General features: G+C 40.1%; 1 protein-coding gene across 12 annotated transcripts in view; it reads left to right on the top strand.

Annotated features, from left to right (window-relative positions):
- Positions 1-378: 378 nt before the first annotated feature.
- The window catches only part of CGNL1 (cingulin like 1), a 55979-nt gene continuing 39729 nt past the window's right edge, over positions 379-16628 (top strand). For 3 of the 12 annotated variants that reach the window (XM_072933775.1, XM_072933776.1, XM_072933774.1), the window contains exons 1-3: positions 380-677; positions 10881-10957; positions 14528-16124. In XM_072933775.1, coding sequence (XP_072789876.1) covers positions 14547-16124 — 1578 coding nt within the window. In that variant the 5' untranslated portion in view covers positions 380-677; positions 10881-10957; positions 14528-14546. Of the gene's footprint in view, positions 678-1063; positions 1542-10880; positions 10958-13597; positions 13732-14527; positions 16125-16628 lie in introns of those variants that run through there. The other 9 variants (XM_030281454.4, XM_030281451.4, XM_072933778.1 and 6 more) reach the window with 8 other exon arrangements.

Genomic DNA, 16628 nt, shown 5'->3' with positions numbered 1-16628 from the left:
ATTCTGGAACCACCTTGTGATCTTTCCAGTCTAGCTGAAGTCAGTGGGGCAATCACCCAAAGTGCCCGGGGCACCAAGGTGTGCCCAGAGGTGCTTGTGCCGCTGTGTGGGAGCAGCACGGCCCCGCTGGAGCGCTGCAGCCCCGCGCTTCCCCCGCTCCCCTCACGTCCAGCGGCGCGCCCGCCCTGCCCCGTCCCGGCGCTGCCTCAGCCCTTCCCGCCGGGCGGGCGGCTCGCCAGCCGCCTCCACACGGCGAGGGAAAACCAACCCCACTGTCAGGCGGCCTCCAGCCGACAGCACCCGGGCCCGGGGCTGGGTTTCTTCGGAGGGCTGTTGTGGCCAGCCCGTTCCGTCCCGGTGCGGTCGGTTCGCCGCAGCCCTCGCTGAGGGGGAGCCGGGCGCCCTCCCCTCAGTTTGCGGCGGTCGGTGTCCGTCGGGGACCGCGCGCTCCCTCAGGGAGACCACAGGCCGCGGGCGGGAGGGGAAGCGGCGGGAGCCCCGGGCTCACCTGCGGGAGCGCCCCCCCGCCTGGCTCCTCCCCGGCCCGGCCCGGGCCCCCTCCCTCGCTGGAGGGGGCGGGCAGTGCGCGCTCGGCTCCGGCGGCGAGCGCGGCTGGCGGAGAGAGCGGCGCGGAGCTGGCGGTGATCCCCCTGCGAGACAGAGGCGGCTCGGGACGGGTGAGGAGAACGGCGGCGGGCGGTCTGGGGGCTGAGGGGGGCACTAAGGGGGCACGTCGCCCACTTTTCCCTGCCGCGATGGCTGGGGCCGGGCGGGCACAGGACTGTGGCGCGACCGGACCGGACCGCGGCGGGCACGGGAGCCGTCGCCGTGCGGTGCCGCAGGAGCCGTCGCCTGCGGCTGTGGCAGTGGCTCCTGGCGCCGAGGCGTCCTCAGCTCCGTTAAACACACGCCTTTCCAAAGGCCGAGGGCGCCGGGCCCTCCCGGGCGTGAGGGGAGAGCACGGCCGCTCTCCCTCAGGAGCGGCGGATGACGCGCGGGGAGCTGGCGGAGCGCCGGCCGGGCAGCGCTTCCCCTGGGCGCTCCTCGGGCTCCGCTCGCCGCCCCGGGGCGGGCAGCTCAGCGGTCGAACAGAGAGGGAGAACTGACTCCCGGAGTCCTTCATTTGAGGCTGTCAGGAGCGAGGGTTTTTCCCCCGAGCGGGCCGGCCGCGGCTGCCCCGGAGCTGCGGTGCCGCAGCTGGAGGTGCTGCTGCCGGCCTTGGGCTCCAGGTGGGCGGGCGGGGCCCGGAGCCCCCGCGGGGCGCCGAGACCGCCTGCTCGCACGCATTCCTCCGGGATTCCTGGCATTCCTGGGCAGAGGGCACTCTTGACTTCTTTATCTCCCTTTTATCCTGCGAATTAGCGTATTTTTTGCGAAAGGGTGTGTCCGCGTTGTGTGTGTTCTTTTTTTTGGGAAAAGTTTAGAATGGCAGTTCTGCCATTTGTTCTTCTTCCAATTAACTTTGCATCTGATATACTTTATATCCTTCCAATTTGATGACAACTTTATGGGAAGATCAGGGCTGCGATAAAGCTTCTATGGTGAGTTTGCATTTGATTTGCAGTTGACAGAACGGTTCTTGCCGAATTTATCTTCCCCTTTTCTTTAGCGTGCAGGTATTTATTAAAAACTATTGCAATGCAAGTTGAATGATTATCAGAATAGAAATAGTGGAAACCTCTTGTTGGAAGTTGTTCTGTTTTTCTGAACATCTACACTGTGTTTATCTTGTGCAGACTCCTAGAAGTGAATCCTGTAGGTGAATGGGGAATCCCCTAAGTGTATCCTGACTTCTGGTACTCCCATGGGAACTTGATAGATTCAGTGTCTGACGTATATGCTGACAACTGTCACATGTCTTGTAGTTATGAATCTCTTTATAGAGCTTGTTTTAACAGACCCTTAAAACTTATATAAAAATATAATTTAAATGGCAAAACCAAGCTACTGTTTACTTTTGAAAGGTGCTTTGTAAGAACTTGTTTGACTAGCAATTATATTTTCTAGAAGTGTCATAGTCATTGAATTGTCTTGGGTTTTTTTTCTCGTGTTAGACCCAGAAGAAATCTGCTTATGCTCACAGTATGTTCTAAGCCAGATGTGGTTACGGATGATTAATGTAAAAGTGTAACAAGTTGCTATAAGTTTTTGTTTGATTGGTTTTTTTTATAATTACTTTGAACTTGGGTCTTTACTTTTGGAAAAAGATAATAAATTGAAATGAAAACTTTCATACGATATTAAGATAATCTTTCACATAAGAGAAGATGGTTGTTTTTAGCAGACAGTTGGTTGTTTAATATTCATGGAGTTTTTTAAAATAATCTGAGATAAACAAAAAATGCAGTGCTTCAAATGAGCTATCTTACAAAGTGACTGATATTTTTACATGCATCTGTTTACAACTTAGAGGTGTTTCTGAAATGTGTTAATCATAGGAAAAGTATTCCTAGTTGATTTACATACACCTTGAATTGCAACTGACATTAACTGTTTCTAAATGCACCTAAATGCAAATACACACTACAAAGGTAACTAATATTGTGACAGTACTAAAAAGGCCTTATATTACTACCCCCCTTGATTACTGAATTTGTGTTGATATTTCCAAGAACCTGTCTACTCCATGAGTCTATCACACAACTGTTTGGGTTTTTTTATTTTATTCTCATTATCTGACTTTTTGCTTTTAAATCTAATGAATCTAGACTGCTTCAGCTGCCTGAATTGCCTCCAAGCAAACCAGCTTATTTTAATTTCTGTTAATTGCATTATTAGATCTCACTGTCATTACTAAAATGTCTGAGAATGCACTTAGGTTCCCCTGGTAGGGTTTTTATGGGAGATGTAGAATTTAATTTTCCACAGAAATAGCCTACAGTATGTCCTGTATATAAGGAATTTTACCTCAATGAAAGGATGACAAAGTTGCAGAAAAGAATTGGTGACAGTTCCTTCTTCTGGTGTACGTTGTGTAATAGGAAGTTGCTCTTTCTGGGAGTATTGGTGAAACTGGTTTGTCTGGGTTCTGCAGTGTCATCTGAAATGTGCAGGTGAAACAACATGACCTCAAATGTGAGTTTTAAAATATTTTGTCATGGAGTGATGCAAGATGAACAAATGTGCTATGTTTATTAATAAACTGCTGAGTTTATTCAGCCTGGATCATAGTGGTCAGGTTGTTATTTAAAAACAGCTACTAAACTATTTTGAGGCCAAATAATTCTGCAAATGCAAAAATTTAAACAAAAGTAGACCATCACAGTTTCATTCTATAGTCTGCTGTTTTACCGTTTCTGCTTTTTGAAGTCATAGTGATGATGATGTCATTATTATTGGAGCCTTTTTACTGTGGAGGTAACCTGAAATCTGTATGTTAATACCAAGTACACAGGCCTGATTGTGCAAAAGAACATTCAGCCCATGGCAGCATCTACCTATGTTGATAGAAAGGAACTGCAAAGAATCTGGTCAAGATGACTGGTAGTAATAGATTTCTGAGAAATGGCAATGAACACTAAAATAATTGGGCATTTTTTTCATTTCTGCATCCTCTCTGCAACTCTGAATGGCATCAGAAATGTTGCAGCTACCTACTGCTCATGTGGTCAGATAAAACAGGCTTAAGAAATTTTTGTTTCTTTTTTCTGTCCGACTTCATTTTTCTTAGAGGTGGGAGGAGGTTATCTTCTACCTGATCAGTTCAGTGATACCATTCAGAGGCAGGTTTTGCAAGGAATTACATCCTTACACTATTGAGATTAAACAAATGTTTTGAATGGCCAGGGTGAGATAAAGGTGTTAGAATTTCTCTGATTTAGTTGGTAGTTCTCAACAAACTCTGCACAGAGGAAGGTTGTACAGACTTACCAATTACTTTGGTGATTCTGTTTTTAATGCATCTTGAATGATGTGTTGGAAGGATGTACAAAAACATATTAAATAGGTTGTTTTTGCTATTTCTGTTCTTATTTGGCAGAAGAATGGAGAATCCACTCATTCACTCACCAAGTTAATGTATGAGGGAAGGTGATTCACGTGTCCATGGAATGTTTATTCCAGGCATGTTTATCTGGAAACATGAACACATTTCAGAAACTGCTTTGACCTTGACTCTGAATGGTATTAAATCAAAATGGTATTTTTCAGTATAGCCAAGAATGAAAACTTAATCTTAAACCCCAAAAAATTGACATGTTAAGAATGTATGTGCTAAAGATTTAGTGGGTCGGTAGTCATGGAGTCGCCACTGTTTGGGATTAGAGCTCACTGTATTTTTTGTGATCTTGTACCATCTTTGCCAACACAGCTGGCAGCCTCCTTGGAGGAGTTTATCCAAATGTAGGCTTATAATCTTTCACTTTATATAAAGTGAAATAAAGTGGATGACAAGATTCATAACCAGACGTTTTAGGTAGATAGTTTCATTTTTCCAGGATCGCCTCTAAATTTTTAGCCAAATTAAATGTTTTAATTTCTATTGGTCCATCTTTTCTATTTATGAGTTTCATTAACCAGGCTGACAGTATGAGATTTAAAATTAATATTCTGGAATAACTTTTCACATTCTTCTTAATTTTGGTAAAAACAGCAGCAAGGAATAAATGTGATTGGAGGAATGTCTCAGAAAGCACTTAGACTGCAAAAAACCACCAGGGAGCTTGGTAAGACTGGAAGATGCTGCAGTGATTACCACGTTGGCCCCTTTCTGTGAGGGTCCCCAGGCATGCAAGGAGTCATGATCATTCAGATACTCTCAGCAGTCTGAGCGTGACCATATTTTGACTCCAGGCACTTGCAGCAGTTCATAATACTTTTGTTTCATGTGCATTGCATGCACCATTTAAAAGTAGCTAAAATGTGGACATGGAAACTAAATACAAAAAGGAAAAAGAGAAAAAAGTGAAAAGGAGATGTATTGTCTAGGCTGCCCATGCTTACATAGCCATACTGACGTGTGTTTATGTGTTTCTGTGAGTGTATATATAAACACACTTGCAGAAGCCTGGTAATTACCAGCCTTTAGGAATGTTTTAACCCTATTCTGAATTCTGTTGAAAGATACCTCTAAGAACTGTTGGAGTTCATTAGAATGGGAGATGTAGTTCATGTACATAAAGATGTGCAAAAGGGTGTAGTTATTTGCATTCTGCTTCAACATAAGCATAATGCAGAAGTAGGGTAAAATTTAAGCTTTTACATAGAGATGGGGGAGTGTTTCCAGTGAGTAAATCAAGCTCAGTATATTTTGTTGGCCTTGTTGTAAATGGTTGGGGTATGCCTTCATACATTTATTTGCACACCATTAGCTGCTATATGCAGGGAGTAAACGTTCAGCAGTAGCAGCCTTTATTTACAAGAACAATTGGCATGTAATGTTACATTATAATTCCACAAACACTTCAAGCTTCATAAAGAAGCAGCCCTACCTCTCTCATTTCCCTGGTAATTATGCTATTCCATTATGAAGGTGAGAAGTGTGGCAGCTTAGGATAGCTAGTTAAACCTGTGCTTGCAGGGCCCACACCAGGTCACTTTGGCTGCATAGGCTTTGTAAGCCCTTCTTTCTAAGTGATTCAGACCAGCTCACCATGAAGCTCATGTCTCTCAGACAGTGTGATGATATCATCTTGTCTGGTGGGGCCTGGGCTCAGGGCCTGCAGTTCTGACTGCATATTTAAATTTGAAAACGCATGGCTGAGTTAGTTGAAAGAACCTAGATTGGTTTGAAGCCAAGTGTTTAAGGAATACAATGTAATTAAGACAAAGTTTAACAGTAGAAAAATGGAAGGCATAACTAGCTTAAATACACATGAAGCTGTGGCCTGATGTTGGGTGTGTAAATATGACTCCTACAGCCTATTTTACATGTAGTTTTTGTACTTAAATACTTGCATCTCCATAGAGATTAACCCTGCTCTTTGTGTGTTTATATATGTGAGACCTTGGTCTTTGCAAGCAGCTGTACTCATAGTTCATTATCAATTTTGTTCAGGAATAACTTACACATATATAATCAAGGTCATGCAAGTTCCATCTGTTGTGTTGCTGTAAAAGTAGTTCCTGTAGATAACATATAGTTTTTGCATGGGAACAATGAGAAGAAAGTCCACTGAAATGTCACATTTAAAGTGAAGGAAAAATGTTTGCCGTATAGAAACATTTTATTATTTAATTATGTTAGATAATTTTATAAATAACCTGTTCCTGAAGCCCTTGTAAAACTTCTTAACAAAGGTTGCCCTAGCTGTGTCCATTCCTTTAAGAAGGGCTTTCTAAGAGACGCTTAACAAACCTGAGATTTTTTGCTCAAGCCTTTAAAAGGATCCTCTCTTCTATTTAAACAATAATGATATCATTGGGGTGTACTAAGATAATTTCCTTTGGAACAAAATACAGTTTCTAACACTGACAATTGGAGGAAAATGTGATGAAGCAACACAGAATCTCTTGTGGAGTAAATGTATTCATGTCAGATATTTGGATGCAAACCAGCTATTGTATTTGAAATCACAAACCTCTTTTAGAATCTGTGAGTATCCTCGTGTCTCTCAGCCACCTTTTCTGTCAATACATAAAGATATGAACATCAAGAATTTGATAAAGTAGAAGAGTATATATAATAACATTTCCCTTTTAGTGACTTTATTACTTTTTTTCCTATTTTTAACCTTTTTTGCAACTTTTTAGGAAAAGTGGGGGGGAAATTGAGTATTGTGTGTATATAGTCAACTCTGAAATAAATATTTATAAGGTTTTGTTGTTTGCTTGCTTTTCGTGTTTGAAGTTTGTAAGTATTAATTGTAGTACAATACTGTCAGATACTCACAAGATAACCCCAGTAACTGGATCCTGTTAGTGGCAAAAGCCAACTTGTTCAGGAGCTTTATCTGAGCCTCTATGGGAGATGAAAGAGTAGCGTGGCACAAATACACTCAGGCAGGTGTTTGTACCACAGGAACCATGAATGAACAAGTGCAGCTCCCCATCTCCCTCCAGTGACTTAGCTACTGTCACAGTCTGCAGGGCCTGGGGCTACTCACTGCAGAACACATGAATTTATTTCTTGGAACCTTATTTCAGATACAAGTTGACTTCTGTTTTAGTATACTTTGAATATGTTTGATTTTGTTTCTGATTCCCTTTTCTTTATGATTTGGGAAAATCTGGAAACATTACTTCAGTAAAGAAAAAGAGAGCTCTTAAATAATGATACAAAGTATATAATGCAGTGGTAATAGTTTAGAATATTGAATGAGAAATTTGGAGGTTTCTTAGCATTTTCATCATAAACAAAATTAAGGCTTTACTTGGCACTCAGGAAGTTAGCAGGTCATGTGTTCTTTCCTCTGGGGATAAATCCTGTAAAATTATGACTGCATGAATTCATACATAGCAGATAAAGAAAATCGGATATATGTATTATGTCCTTGTTTTCAATAAAACTGAAAATTTTTGAGACCTGAGTATCTGCCAAAATATGTTGTCATTGACTTGCAGCCATTGAAGCAGATTTTAGTTTGGAAAAAAAAACAACCAACCAACAAATAAGCCAACAAAACCTGCTAGTTGTCACACAGCTCAAGCATTTGGCTGATCTGTCACATACTTTCATAGGACTAACGAGATGTTTTACATTTCAAACACTTTGAGACTTCCTCACACGCAACATTTTTCAGCCAGAGGGAGTATGAACCCAGTTGTAAGCAAGTGAACAGTATCTTTTGCTCTAACTGCTTTTAATTGTTCCTTCTACTGACAGTCTTTATTAAATACAGCCTCTTCCTCTCCTTGAAAAGGTGGCTACTAATACTCTGTTTTGTTGGCTGTCTGAATAAAGTTGTTTAATACTTGGGTAGAACTGAAACTGAACTTCTCCTTTCTGAGGCAGCAAACCCAAAGATCATCTGCATTTTGGGGAGAAATTAATAAAATAATATCTGTAATGCATATTAACTGAAGCATGGCTGTTGGCTTTTGCTAACAGCTATGGAAGAAAAGTATTATTTGGAATTTTCATCCTGCAGGAAGTTCTAACTTGTCATCTATAGGCTGCCATCCGAAATCAGAAGAGAGAGTGGGTTTTTTATTTCACAGAATAGAAATGAAAGTAATTAATTCAGAAATGTTGAAATACTTCCTATAAAAAGGTATTTCTCTGAGTCAGTGTTCCTGGCTGGACTTCATGTTTCATTCAAAGCTGTATGATTCCCATACTTAATCCCAGCTTGGTCAAAGGAGAATAAAAACCAACTCATGTCGTGTTTAGGGAAGGCACAGACGTGCCTGGCTTCTGGTGTGGGGGCTGGAATTCCTGCTCTCAGAGGGAGGCCTGCATGGCCCACTGGCAGTGTGGGTGGATGCTCCTGCAGCATTTGCTTTTCTCCATGCACTGGCAGTGGCTGTGAATCTCCCTGCAGGAGCAGTGCAGGGTTGGATCCACAGCCCTGGAAGTGCAGTGGATGCAGCAGCTCAAACCTGCTCGTCTCCTCTTTGTACTGCACCAGTCACTAATGCATGTGCATGGGGGACTGGAGCTAAGGTGGCGCAGGGCCTGTAGTGCAAAGTGCATTTGGGTGCAGTGGTTTTGGAAGAATATAATTGCTAGCTTTTTATGAAATATGTAAGGCTAATTCTGCAGTGAAAGGTCAGCCCTGTCTTGGACACTGAAGAGATGCCTTGATTTGATCTTGTGTCTGTGATACCAAGCATAAGTCCTTGCAGTCTAACACTGGTATGTGGAGTTTTGAAAAATACATGCTGTGTGGCTTAGGTTCACAGGAACTCCCGTTTCTTTTCAAGTATAGAATTTGTCACATTATCCTTACTTTCAACAAGTAGGAAGAAGAGATGGGACATGAAGCTTTTGGGCTAGTTTAAAAGGGAATAAATATTTAAAAACTCAGTGGTTTGGTTTTTATTTAATTTATAGAAATTTTAGGTAAGTCTTTGATGCTGACATCAGAAACGCCAACAGCAATAATAAAATAAATCTGAGTAGTTTTTTTTCCTCACTGATGCCTGCAGATATAGAATGACACAATATATTGTAGAAAATCCTTTGTTACAAACTTTTTGAAAGTTTTGGCCACTAGATAGGGAGTGGCAGTTTGCAGACAGTGCTGGGGAAAAACAAAAGGTGACAGTTTCATTGTATACTGTAACTATCATATTTTTTTTTTCTAATGACTGGGAGGAGTAACTGCCACATGTGCTATAAATATAATTTTATATAGACAAAAAAAACTCAAGTAGGAAAAAATCTTAAATGGGAATAAGGAATCTGTTGGAAAAACGTCAGACTTTTTTCAGATGTCTTCTGTTGCTGGATATTGTCAGTTTGCTCTTAAATGAGTTCTGCTGTCTTTTTTTTACAGCCGCATATCTAGCATTTTAAAATTGCACTTTTATCCCTTCTGCTCTCTGTAAGCAGTAGATCAAATACATTTATGCTGCTCCAGAGCTATCTTCCACCTGGACTAAAAGGGACAGCAACCCAAGCCCATTTTTCTTCGGCAGGAGCAAATTGTAGGTAGGATTGACAATGATGAAGTTTCCCCTCATACTTGCGAGGCGTGTTTGTGAGAATGTTTTCCATCAAGTGTAAAAACATTACAGTTTTGGTCTTTCCATGAATTATCCTATCTGCTTCCTTTTCTTTACCCTCACAGTATGTAAGTTTTCCTCCCTGTTCTCTGTTGAAGTTATTTCCTGTCCTTTTTCCATAATGCTGTCATTTATTATTGACCTAACACCCACTTTGTGTGATGTTGCTGATACTTTCTGAATAGTCAGCTGCACAGAGAATCCATTATTTAGCTTGGAGGGCAAACTCAGTGTTATGTAAGGTTGGAGAACAAATTTTATAGTTCCTTCCTGACATTTTGCTGTGTGTGTGAAATATCTGAAGTAAACAATCATAAACTGTTACATCCCATTTTTTGAAAAAAGACACCAATTAAATAATGGGGGCCATGAGGATTTTTTTTTTCTTTTAGTAATAAAAATTTTGAAATAAATTACATGGAACCAAATATCATTTGTAATTTAGCTTGAAGTAGTTTAAAATTCTCAGAATTCTCAAAGTTCTCTCCTCCAAAGAGGACATAACAGGGTATTCCCGCATCTTCCTTTAATGAAAAATCTTCAGGTAATCCAGTCTTAGGAGACTCAGGATTGTGATATTGGATGTGTGGGAGTTTCTGGTTTTCTGACATTAAGGAAGCCAGGAAGGAGTCCTAGTGCCATAAAACGAGTCAGATCTCTTTTATTCCTCTGTATTCCCTCACTGGATGTGTGCAGAAGGAGCATACGCTTCATGTGAGGCAATGCCTTTGAAGGATGTGCGGCTCCTTCAGGAGGCCAGGGAACGTATCCATTGATGGGGCAGCGTGTCCCCCCACGCTGGTCAGCATCTCTGCCTGGGCTGGCTGTCTGTCCAGGGCAGGTGCTTGGCTCGCAGGCTGGAGCACAAGGTGGATGTGCTTTGGAACGAGGGTGTGTGGGCAGGATACAGGAGAGCAAGCTTCTCATGCAGAGTTTGGCATTTAACAGGATTGGGAAAGCAATTTTTCTGAATAAATCTGCCTTGTAGTTTTGGTTAAAGAAGAACAGAAATGAGTGGTGGAGACAAGTCCATGCCTTTGTGATGGTGTAATGTTAAGAAGGGAAGAGACATGTCTGGCACAGGAGTATGTTTCTCAAAGGCACTCTTTTCTGCCTCCTGTTTTCAGGGAGGGCAGCCAGGATTCCACATGACAGAGGTTTTATTTTTTGTGAGCAGATCTCACATAGCTCTTGTTAGCTAGCTATAAAATAGCTGTGAAAGGAAATGTTTTTAAGGAATTAAAAAAAAAGTTTTTGACTTGTTAAAACTTCAGTGTTCTTTTGTAGAGTATCATATCACCACTGAACAACAAAGTGCTACAGAAGAACATGCAGAGTATTGGATTTTCAGGTATGAAAACCTCTGCTGACAAGTTCTCTTTATAAACAACAAATATCATAGTTTCTATTTTTGGCAAAAATAAGTTGTTCAGAAAAATAGAACCATTTCTGAGTAATGATAAAATGTGGGACTTCCATACCCACTGAAGTCCACATTTAAAATGAATGTTTAAATACCTTTATGAAGTCTTACTTTAGGAAGAAATCTCAAAACTGAAAGGCTTGAGCAGCTTTGAATGCCAGTTTTGTTTATTTGTTCATAGAAGTTTTTAAAGATTGAATTTGTGTTTTAACTTCATTGTCAGGGATAGCAGTTTGAAATTTTCTGCTCACCTCAAGCAGTCGAAGGCCACGTTGCTGACAAAATAGGTGATCCCATCATTCCGTGATACCTTACTTGCTGACCTGATAGCAAGATGCTGATGACTGTGTGTCCATGACTGTATTATGTGTTTTAGCAAGTAGAATATTTTCAAAAGAAAATAATTATTGAACTAGTCTTTTCTTACGTCCTGATTAATTTGTATGTGATGTTGTAATGACGCTTCAAGATAGGAGATAGGAACTGGTTTTATAATAAAATGACAGTTGTTCACCTGTTTAAAACCTTAATAGAGTCATTGCTTCTGTTTTCTGAAAATTGTATTTTTAAACCCTGAGATAGCAAATAAAATTATTAGCAAGACATTAAAGAACTACTTTGGTAGAAAACCTGGAATTAGGATTTATATCACTCTCTATGTAAAAAAAAATCTTTATTTTTTTAACTACAAGTATGTAACAAAGAGCCACACAAACAGGGTAATTGCCTTCCCAGCTGCCATTTAAATATCTAACCTCTCTTCATAAGATGAAGAATAAACAGACTCTTTTGTCATTACATTTGAGGCCTTCAGCAGCCTTACAGAAGATTAAAACCGGGCAGTTGTAGCTGTCAGGGCCCCCAGCTGTCAGCTCCTGCACTGGATCAGATGTCAGGATTTCAGTTGGTCACAGCATGGAGCACAAAGCTGATTTCATTTACCCGAGAATGCCAATCTGCACTTTTTCATGGCTGAGGTGTGTACCGAGACAGCAGAGTTTTCAGATGTTCTCATTTTTGACATGGTGACATCTGTCAGAGGAGTGGGGCAGACAGATGGGAGAGGAACAGCTTCAGTCCTCTTATCCTCCTCTGTTGCTGTAACCCTGCCAGAGCCTGAGATGTGACTGTACAATGTGTGTGCAGGAGAATGACTGTAACTGTAATTAATCAATTAACATAGTTTCAGGATTTCCTCAGAAAGGCTGTGTGTGATGAAAGCCAGTAATGTTTTTTCTTTAATTTAAAAATGCTTACAAAATTACAAAACCACTTTATTGTGTATTTTAAAACAACTGTTTGATATTATGTAGTTCATGTGAGTATTACCCAATACAGCTTGACATCCTATAAAATAGAGATTCTATGTAAAACCTTCAAATATTTGAATAGTAAGGTCATCTGTCTTGTTTTCTTGTTGATGTCATGGGAACTTATAAATGTAATCTTTTTTTCACAGTTCCAGAAAGATAAAATGTCATTTAAAAATTTGTTTGTTTAGCTCTTTTATTGCTACAAGGTTTTATCCTTTTGTACAGTAAAATTTTATTAGTACAATGCATGTGAAGAAGGCAAATGCACATACTTCTTTATGGTTTTAGAGACAAATTAAATATATTAATTTAAGTTAGATTATTAACCTAAATATTATTTCCCCTATATAGTAGGGGAGTTGGTGTTCTGTTGTTATTTTTGAGGGGATGGGGGTTGTTTGTGTTTTTTTCCTGGTTATTTAATATTTTTAGCAGTCACCCCCAAACAGACCTATTGTAATTGTATTGTAATGTATTGCTTATCTGCTCCTTATGCTGATTGATGTAAATACTTTTTAATTTTTAGCTTTTAGGTATATTTTTATTGACTCCTTTTTATATTTTTAGTTGTTGCCATTGCTGAGAAATTCAGATAAACTGTACTCTTTTTATAGGTCTGCTAGTACAGCTTGAAGGTGTAGTGTATAATTTCATATACTCCTTAGTTTGTCTTAGTGGCATTTCTAATCTGGCTGGGATTGCTGAGTGGAGAGCTTTTTGTGAAGATGTTCACATATTCATCCACTACACATGAGTGTGACCAACTGTGTGTAAATCAGGGGTTTCTTTCAAATGCTCACATGTGAATATGCCATATGAAACTTGGTGAAAATTTATAAGCCTGCTGCTGAGGAGGAGCTGGAGTTGGTTTTTAGAGAGGAGCTTTTTTAGAGAGGTTTTTGAGGGGAGCTTTCCTGCTAGGAGGAAGAATTGGATGGAAATTAGTGTACTATGAGTATTGAGCCAAACTTTTTCATTCACTGTCAGGAAAGAATGAGAACTCTGCTCTTGACTAGAGTATCTGAGGGAGGTGGTTCATGCTGAGATAGATAGACAGGAGAGTGAAACTGGCTGCAGAGGGTTGTTTTTCCATGGGACATCCTGTTGTTTTGGTTTCCTCTTGCTGATTACCATCGCTTAGTGATCTTGGGTTTGTCAGGCCACAGTGATGACTCAACTCCCCAGCTAAGTTCAAAAGTTTGTTCCCTCCAGGTTTTGTATCAGACTCACAGTCTTGTGTTCCATTCTTTTATAGACACACTCGTACTGTCACTGCACTGCCTCTGCCTTTAGACAGTTGGCTCATAATCTGCAACAGACTAAAGTAAATCTGCCTGCAAACCCAGCTGTTAGAGAAAGAAAGAATGGCATTTAACATTAAAAACACAGGTAGGGTTGAATTTATTGTTTTCTAGATTCAAACAGTTTTGGCACATATGGTCCGGAGTTAGCATTCCCATTGGATCTGAAAAAGGCACCGTCAACCTTGGAAATACTAGCAGTGTTTTTCCATTTTTGTTGCTCAGCAAAGTATCTTGTTTTAAAATAGCAACTGTTTTTTTGGAACATCTGTAGGAAAGTTTATTCTTAGGGATGACAATGAGATAATAAATAAAAAATTTTGTTTTCAGATGTCATTAGAAACAAATATTGAAACCCAAGTACATAAAAAACACAACTCAAAGGAATGAGGATGTTGATCTTACTTGCAGTGCTTTAGTTACCTGAAACTCATAAAACCTTAAACTGCCTGGTGTGTTTTGCTGTTCTGGGCTTATGTTTAAATGTTAATATGGCTGGTACTAAAGGCTGGCTTTAAAGTGATCACTGGTTTGTGAAGGGTACAGTCTTCAGTAAATATAGTGGAAATACCCAGAAGTCATGCTTTGACTCAAAAAATTGTACCAGAGTTGCTTATATTTAAAGTAATTTGATTGCAAAACAATGAGCACAATCTCTATGAAGGTAACATTCATAACATGACATTCCATTGATCAGAATATGTCCGTCTGACATTTGTCTTTGTATCATAATGTATTCACTTTGGGCTTGATAGAGCTTGGGTATTGATTTCCCTGCATTATTGCCATTATTCTTTATCATCACATTGAATGGTAGAATAAAGTAATTAATGAAATAATCTAACTTAAAACAGTGAGAATTTTGTAATTTTTCTTCTGTTCAGATATAATCCTCTGACAGACATGGAGCCATATTTTGCTGGTTTTAAGCATATGCAGCAGGACTATGAAGTCACTCTTGAACTCGCAAGTGAAGAGACTCAAACTAAAAATGTGCAAAATTCTAGGACAGGGTCTTATGGTGTCAGCATTAGAGTCCAAGGAATCGATGGACATCCTTACATAGTACTGAACAATACAGAAGGATGTTTGCCAGAAAATCCTCCTCCTCCTGGAAAAGAACAGCAGGTCATTCCTCAGACTGTAAACAAGCCAGCCACGGACTCCAGTACTGCTTTTAAGTTGGAGGACAAAATCAGTGAACATACAAAATTTTCTGGAACACAGCATGTGCAACCCTCTATGCCTAAAAAAATGCAGATAACCAATGTGAATGAAAAGGAAAGTGGATTGCCAGATTTTAAAGATGAAACAATGAAATACTCAAATCTGTTGAATTTTCAGAGACATCCTGAACTTTTGCAGCCTTATGATCCTGAAAAAAGTAACTTGAACTTGGATAATTACCAGTCTTCTGTATGCAATAAATCTAAGTCTTTTGCAGATGAAAAAACTGAAGCAAAGCCTTGTATTTCCTCATCGAAAGTAGTGTCCCTACAAAAAACAAATACGTACCTTGCAGAATCAACCAAAGCAAATTCAAAAAAAATACATCTAAACAGATCAGTAGAAGATCCAAATAAGCAGCTGCAGGATTGTCCGAGTAGCACAATCAGCCCAGGTGATGTGTGTGTTTCAGAGTCATTTTCATCTGCAGGAGGATCCCCCTGTGTTAGTCCCACTGCTTATCCTGAGACAAAGAAACCTAGACCAGATGTTCTTCCCTTCCGCAGGCAAGATTCCACTGGGCCAGTATTGAATGACTCTCGAAGATCCTCGTCCTCATCAGCTACTCCCACTTCTGCAAATTCCTTATACAGATTTTTACTGGATGACCAAGAGTATGCCATCTATGCAGACAATGTTAACCGCCATGAAAACAGGAGATACATTCCATTCTTGCCAGGAACTGGTCGTGATATTGACACTGGTTCACTTCCAGCAGTAGATCAGCTAATTGAAAAGTTTGATAAGAAAGTTGATGCTCACAGAAGAGGCAGGTCAGGAAAAAGGAACAGAATTCATCCAGATGATCGTAAAAGATCAAGAAGCGTTGATAGTGCCTTGTCATTAGGACTTGATGTAAATTCAGATTATTTAGGTGAATTCAGTAAAAGCTTGGGTAAGTCAACTGAGCACTTGCTGAGACCATCTAAAGTTTGCCTTCACAAGCAGTTATCCAGAGATCAAAAGTCACCTTCCAAAGAGACGAAGATGTCTGCTCGAAGTATTGGAAAACTGCAAATGCCCAACAAAGACACTCAGAGTAGCAGTTTCAGCTCTTTGCAGCACCATAAACAGAATGGAACAGATACAGGCAGCTTGATGGGTAGATCAGCTACACTCCCAGGACAGAGTAAGAGAGAGGAAGTTAAAACAGTAACTTCTACTTTGTTGTTGCCAAACCGAATTACAATTACCCCTGAATCAGGAGCCAAGAAGATTTCTGTAAAAACATGTTCATCCGTCCCTAATATACAGGTAATTTTGAATTAATTCTTTAACCTGTTCTTTGCACTCTAGCATATGAAAGCTGTCATATTGTTAATTGTGTATTTTTCTGGTCTTCATTAGAACAAATTCCCATCATACAATACTTCCAAATGGGATTGTTCTGGAGAAATGTAAATATAATTTTTTGTTGTTGTTGTAAGTATAGAAAACCTGATTTGTAAAACAACTGGTTTTTGCATGGGCAAAGGAAGATGGTGAGGCCAAACAGGTTCTCATAAATGATGTTATGAAGATTCTTAAGCATAGATGCACAAAAGTAGAATGTGAAAAGGTATGTATGCAAAATCAAGTTGTTTCCTTTGGTGTGGAGTATGGTTTCTTATTGCAGTAAGGCAAAACTCCAGTGGATCTTTAGGAACTTCAGATCCATAGCACATAAAAGTTTTCACTAATAGGATAGAATAGGGAATTCCAATTATACTTTTTCTGTTCACAACTATCACAGGATTTTTGTCTTTTGACTTTTATCTT

Source organism: Taeniopygia guttata, chromosome 10, assembly GCF_048771995.1.
Source record: "Taeniopygia guttata chromosome 10, bTaeGut7.mat, whole genome shotgun sequence".
In the NCBI taxonomy this organism is placed as follows: domain Eukaryota; kingdom Metazoa; phylum Chordata; class Aves; order Passeriformes; family Estrildidae; genus Taeniopygia; species Taeniopygia guttata.
The sequence above is the reverse complement of the archived record's forward strand: the minus strand, read 5'-3'. Positions and strand labels throughout refer to the sequence as shown.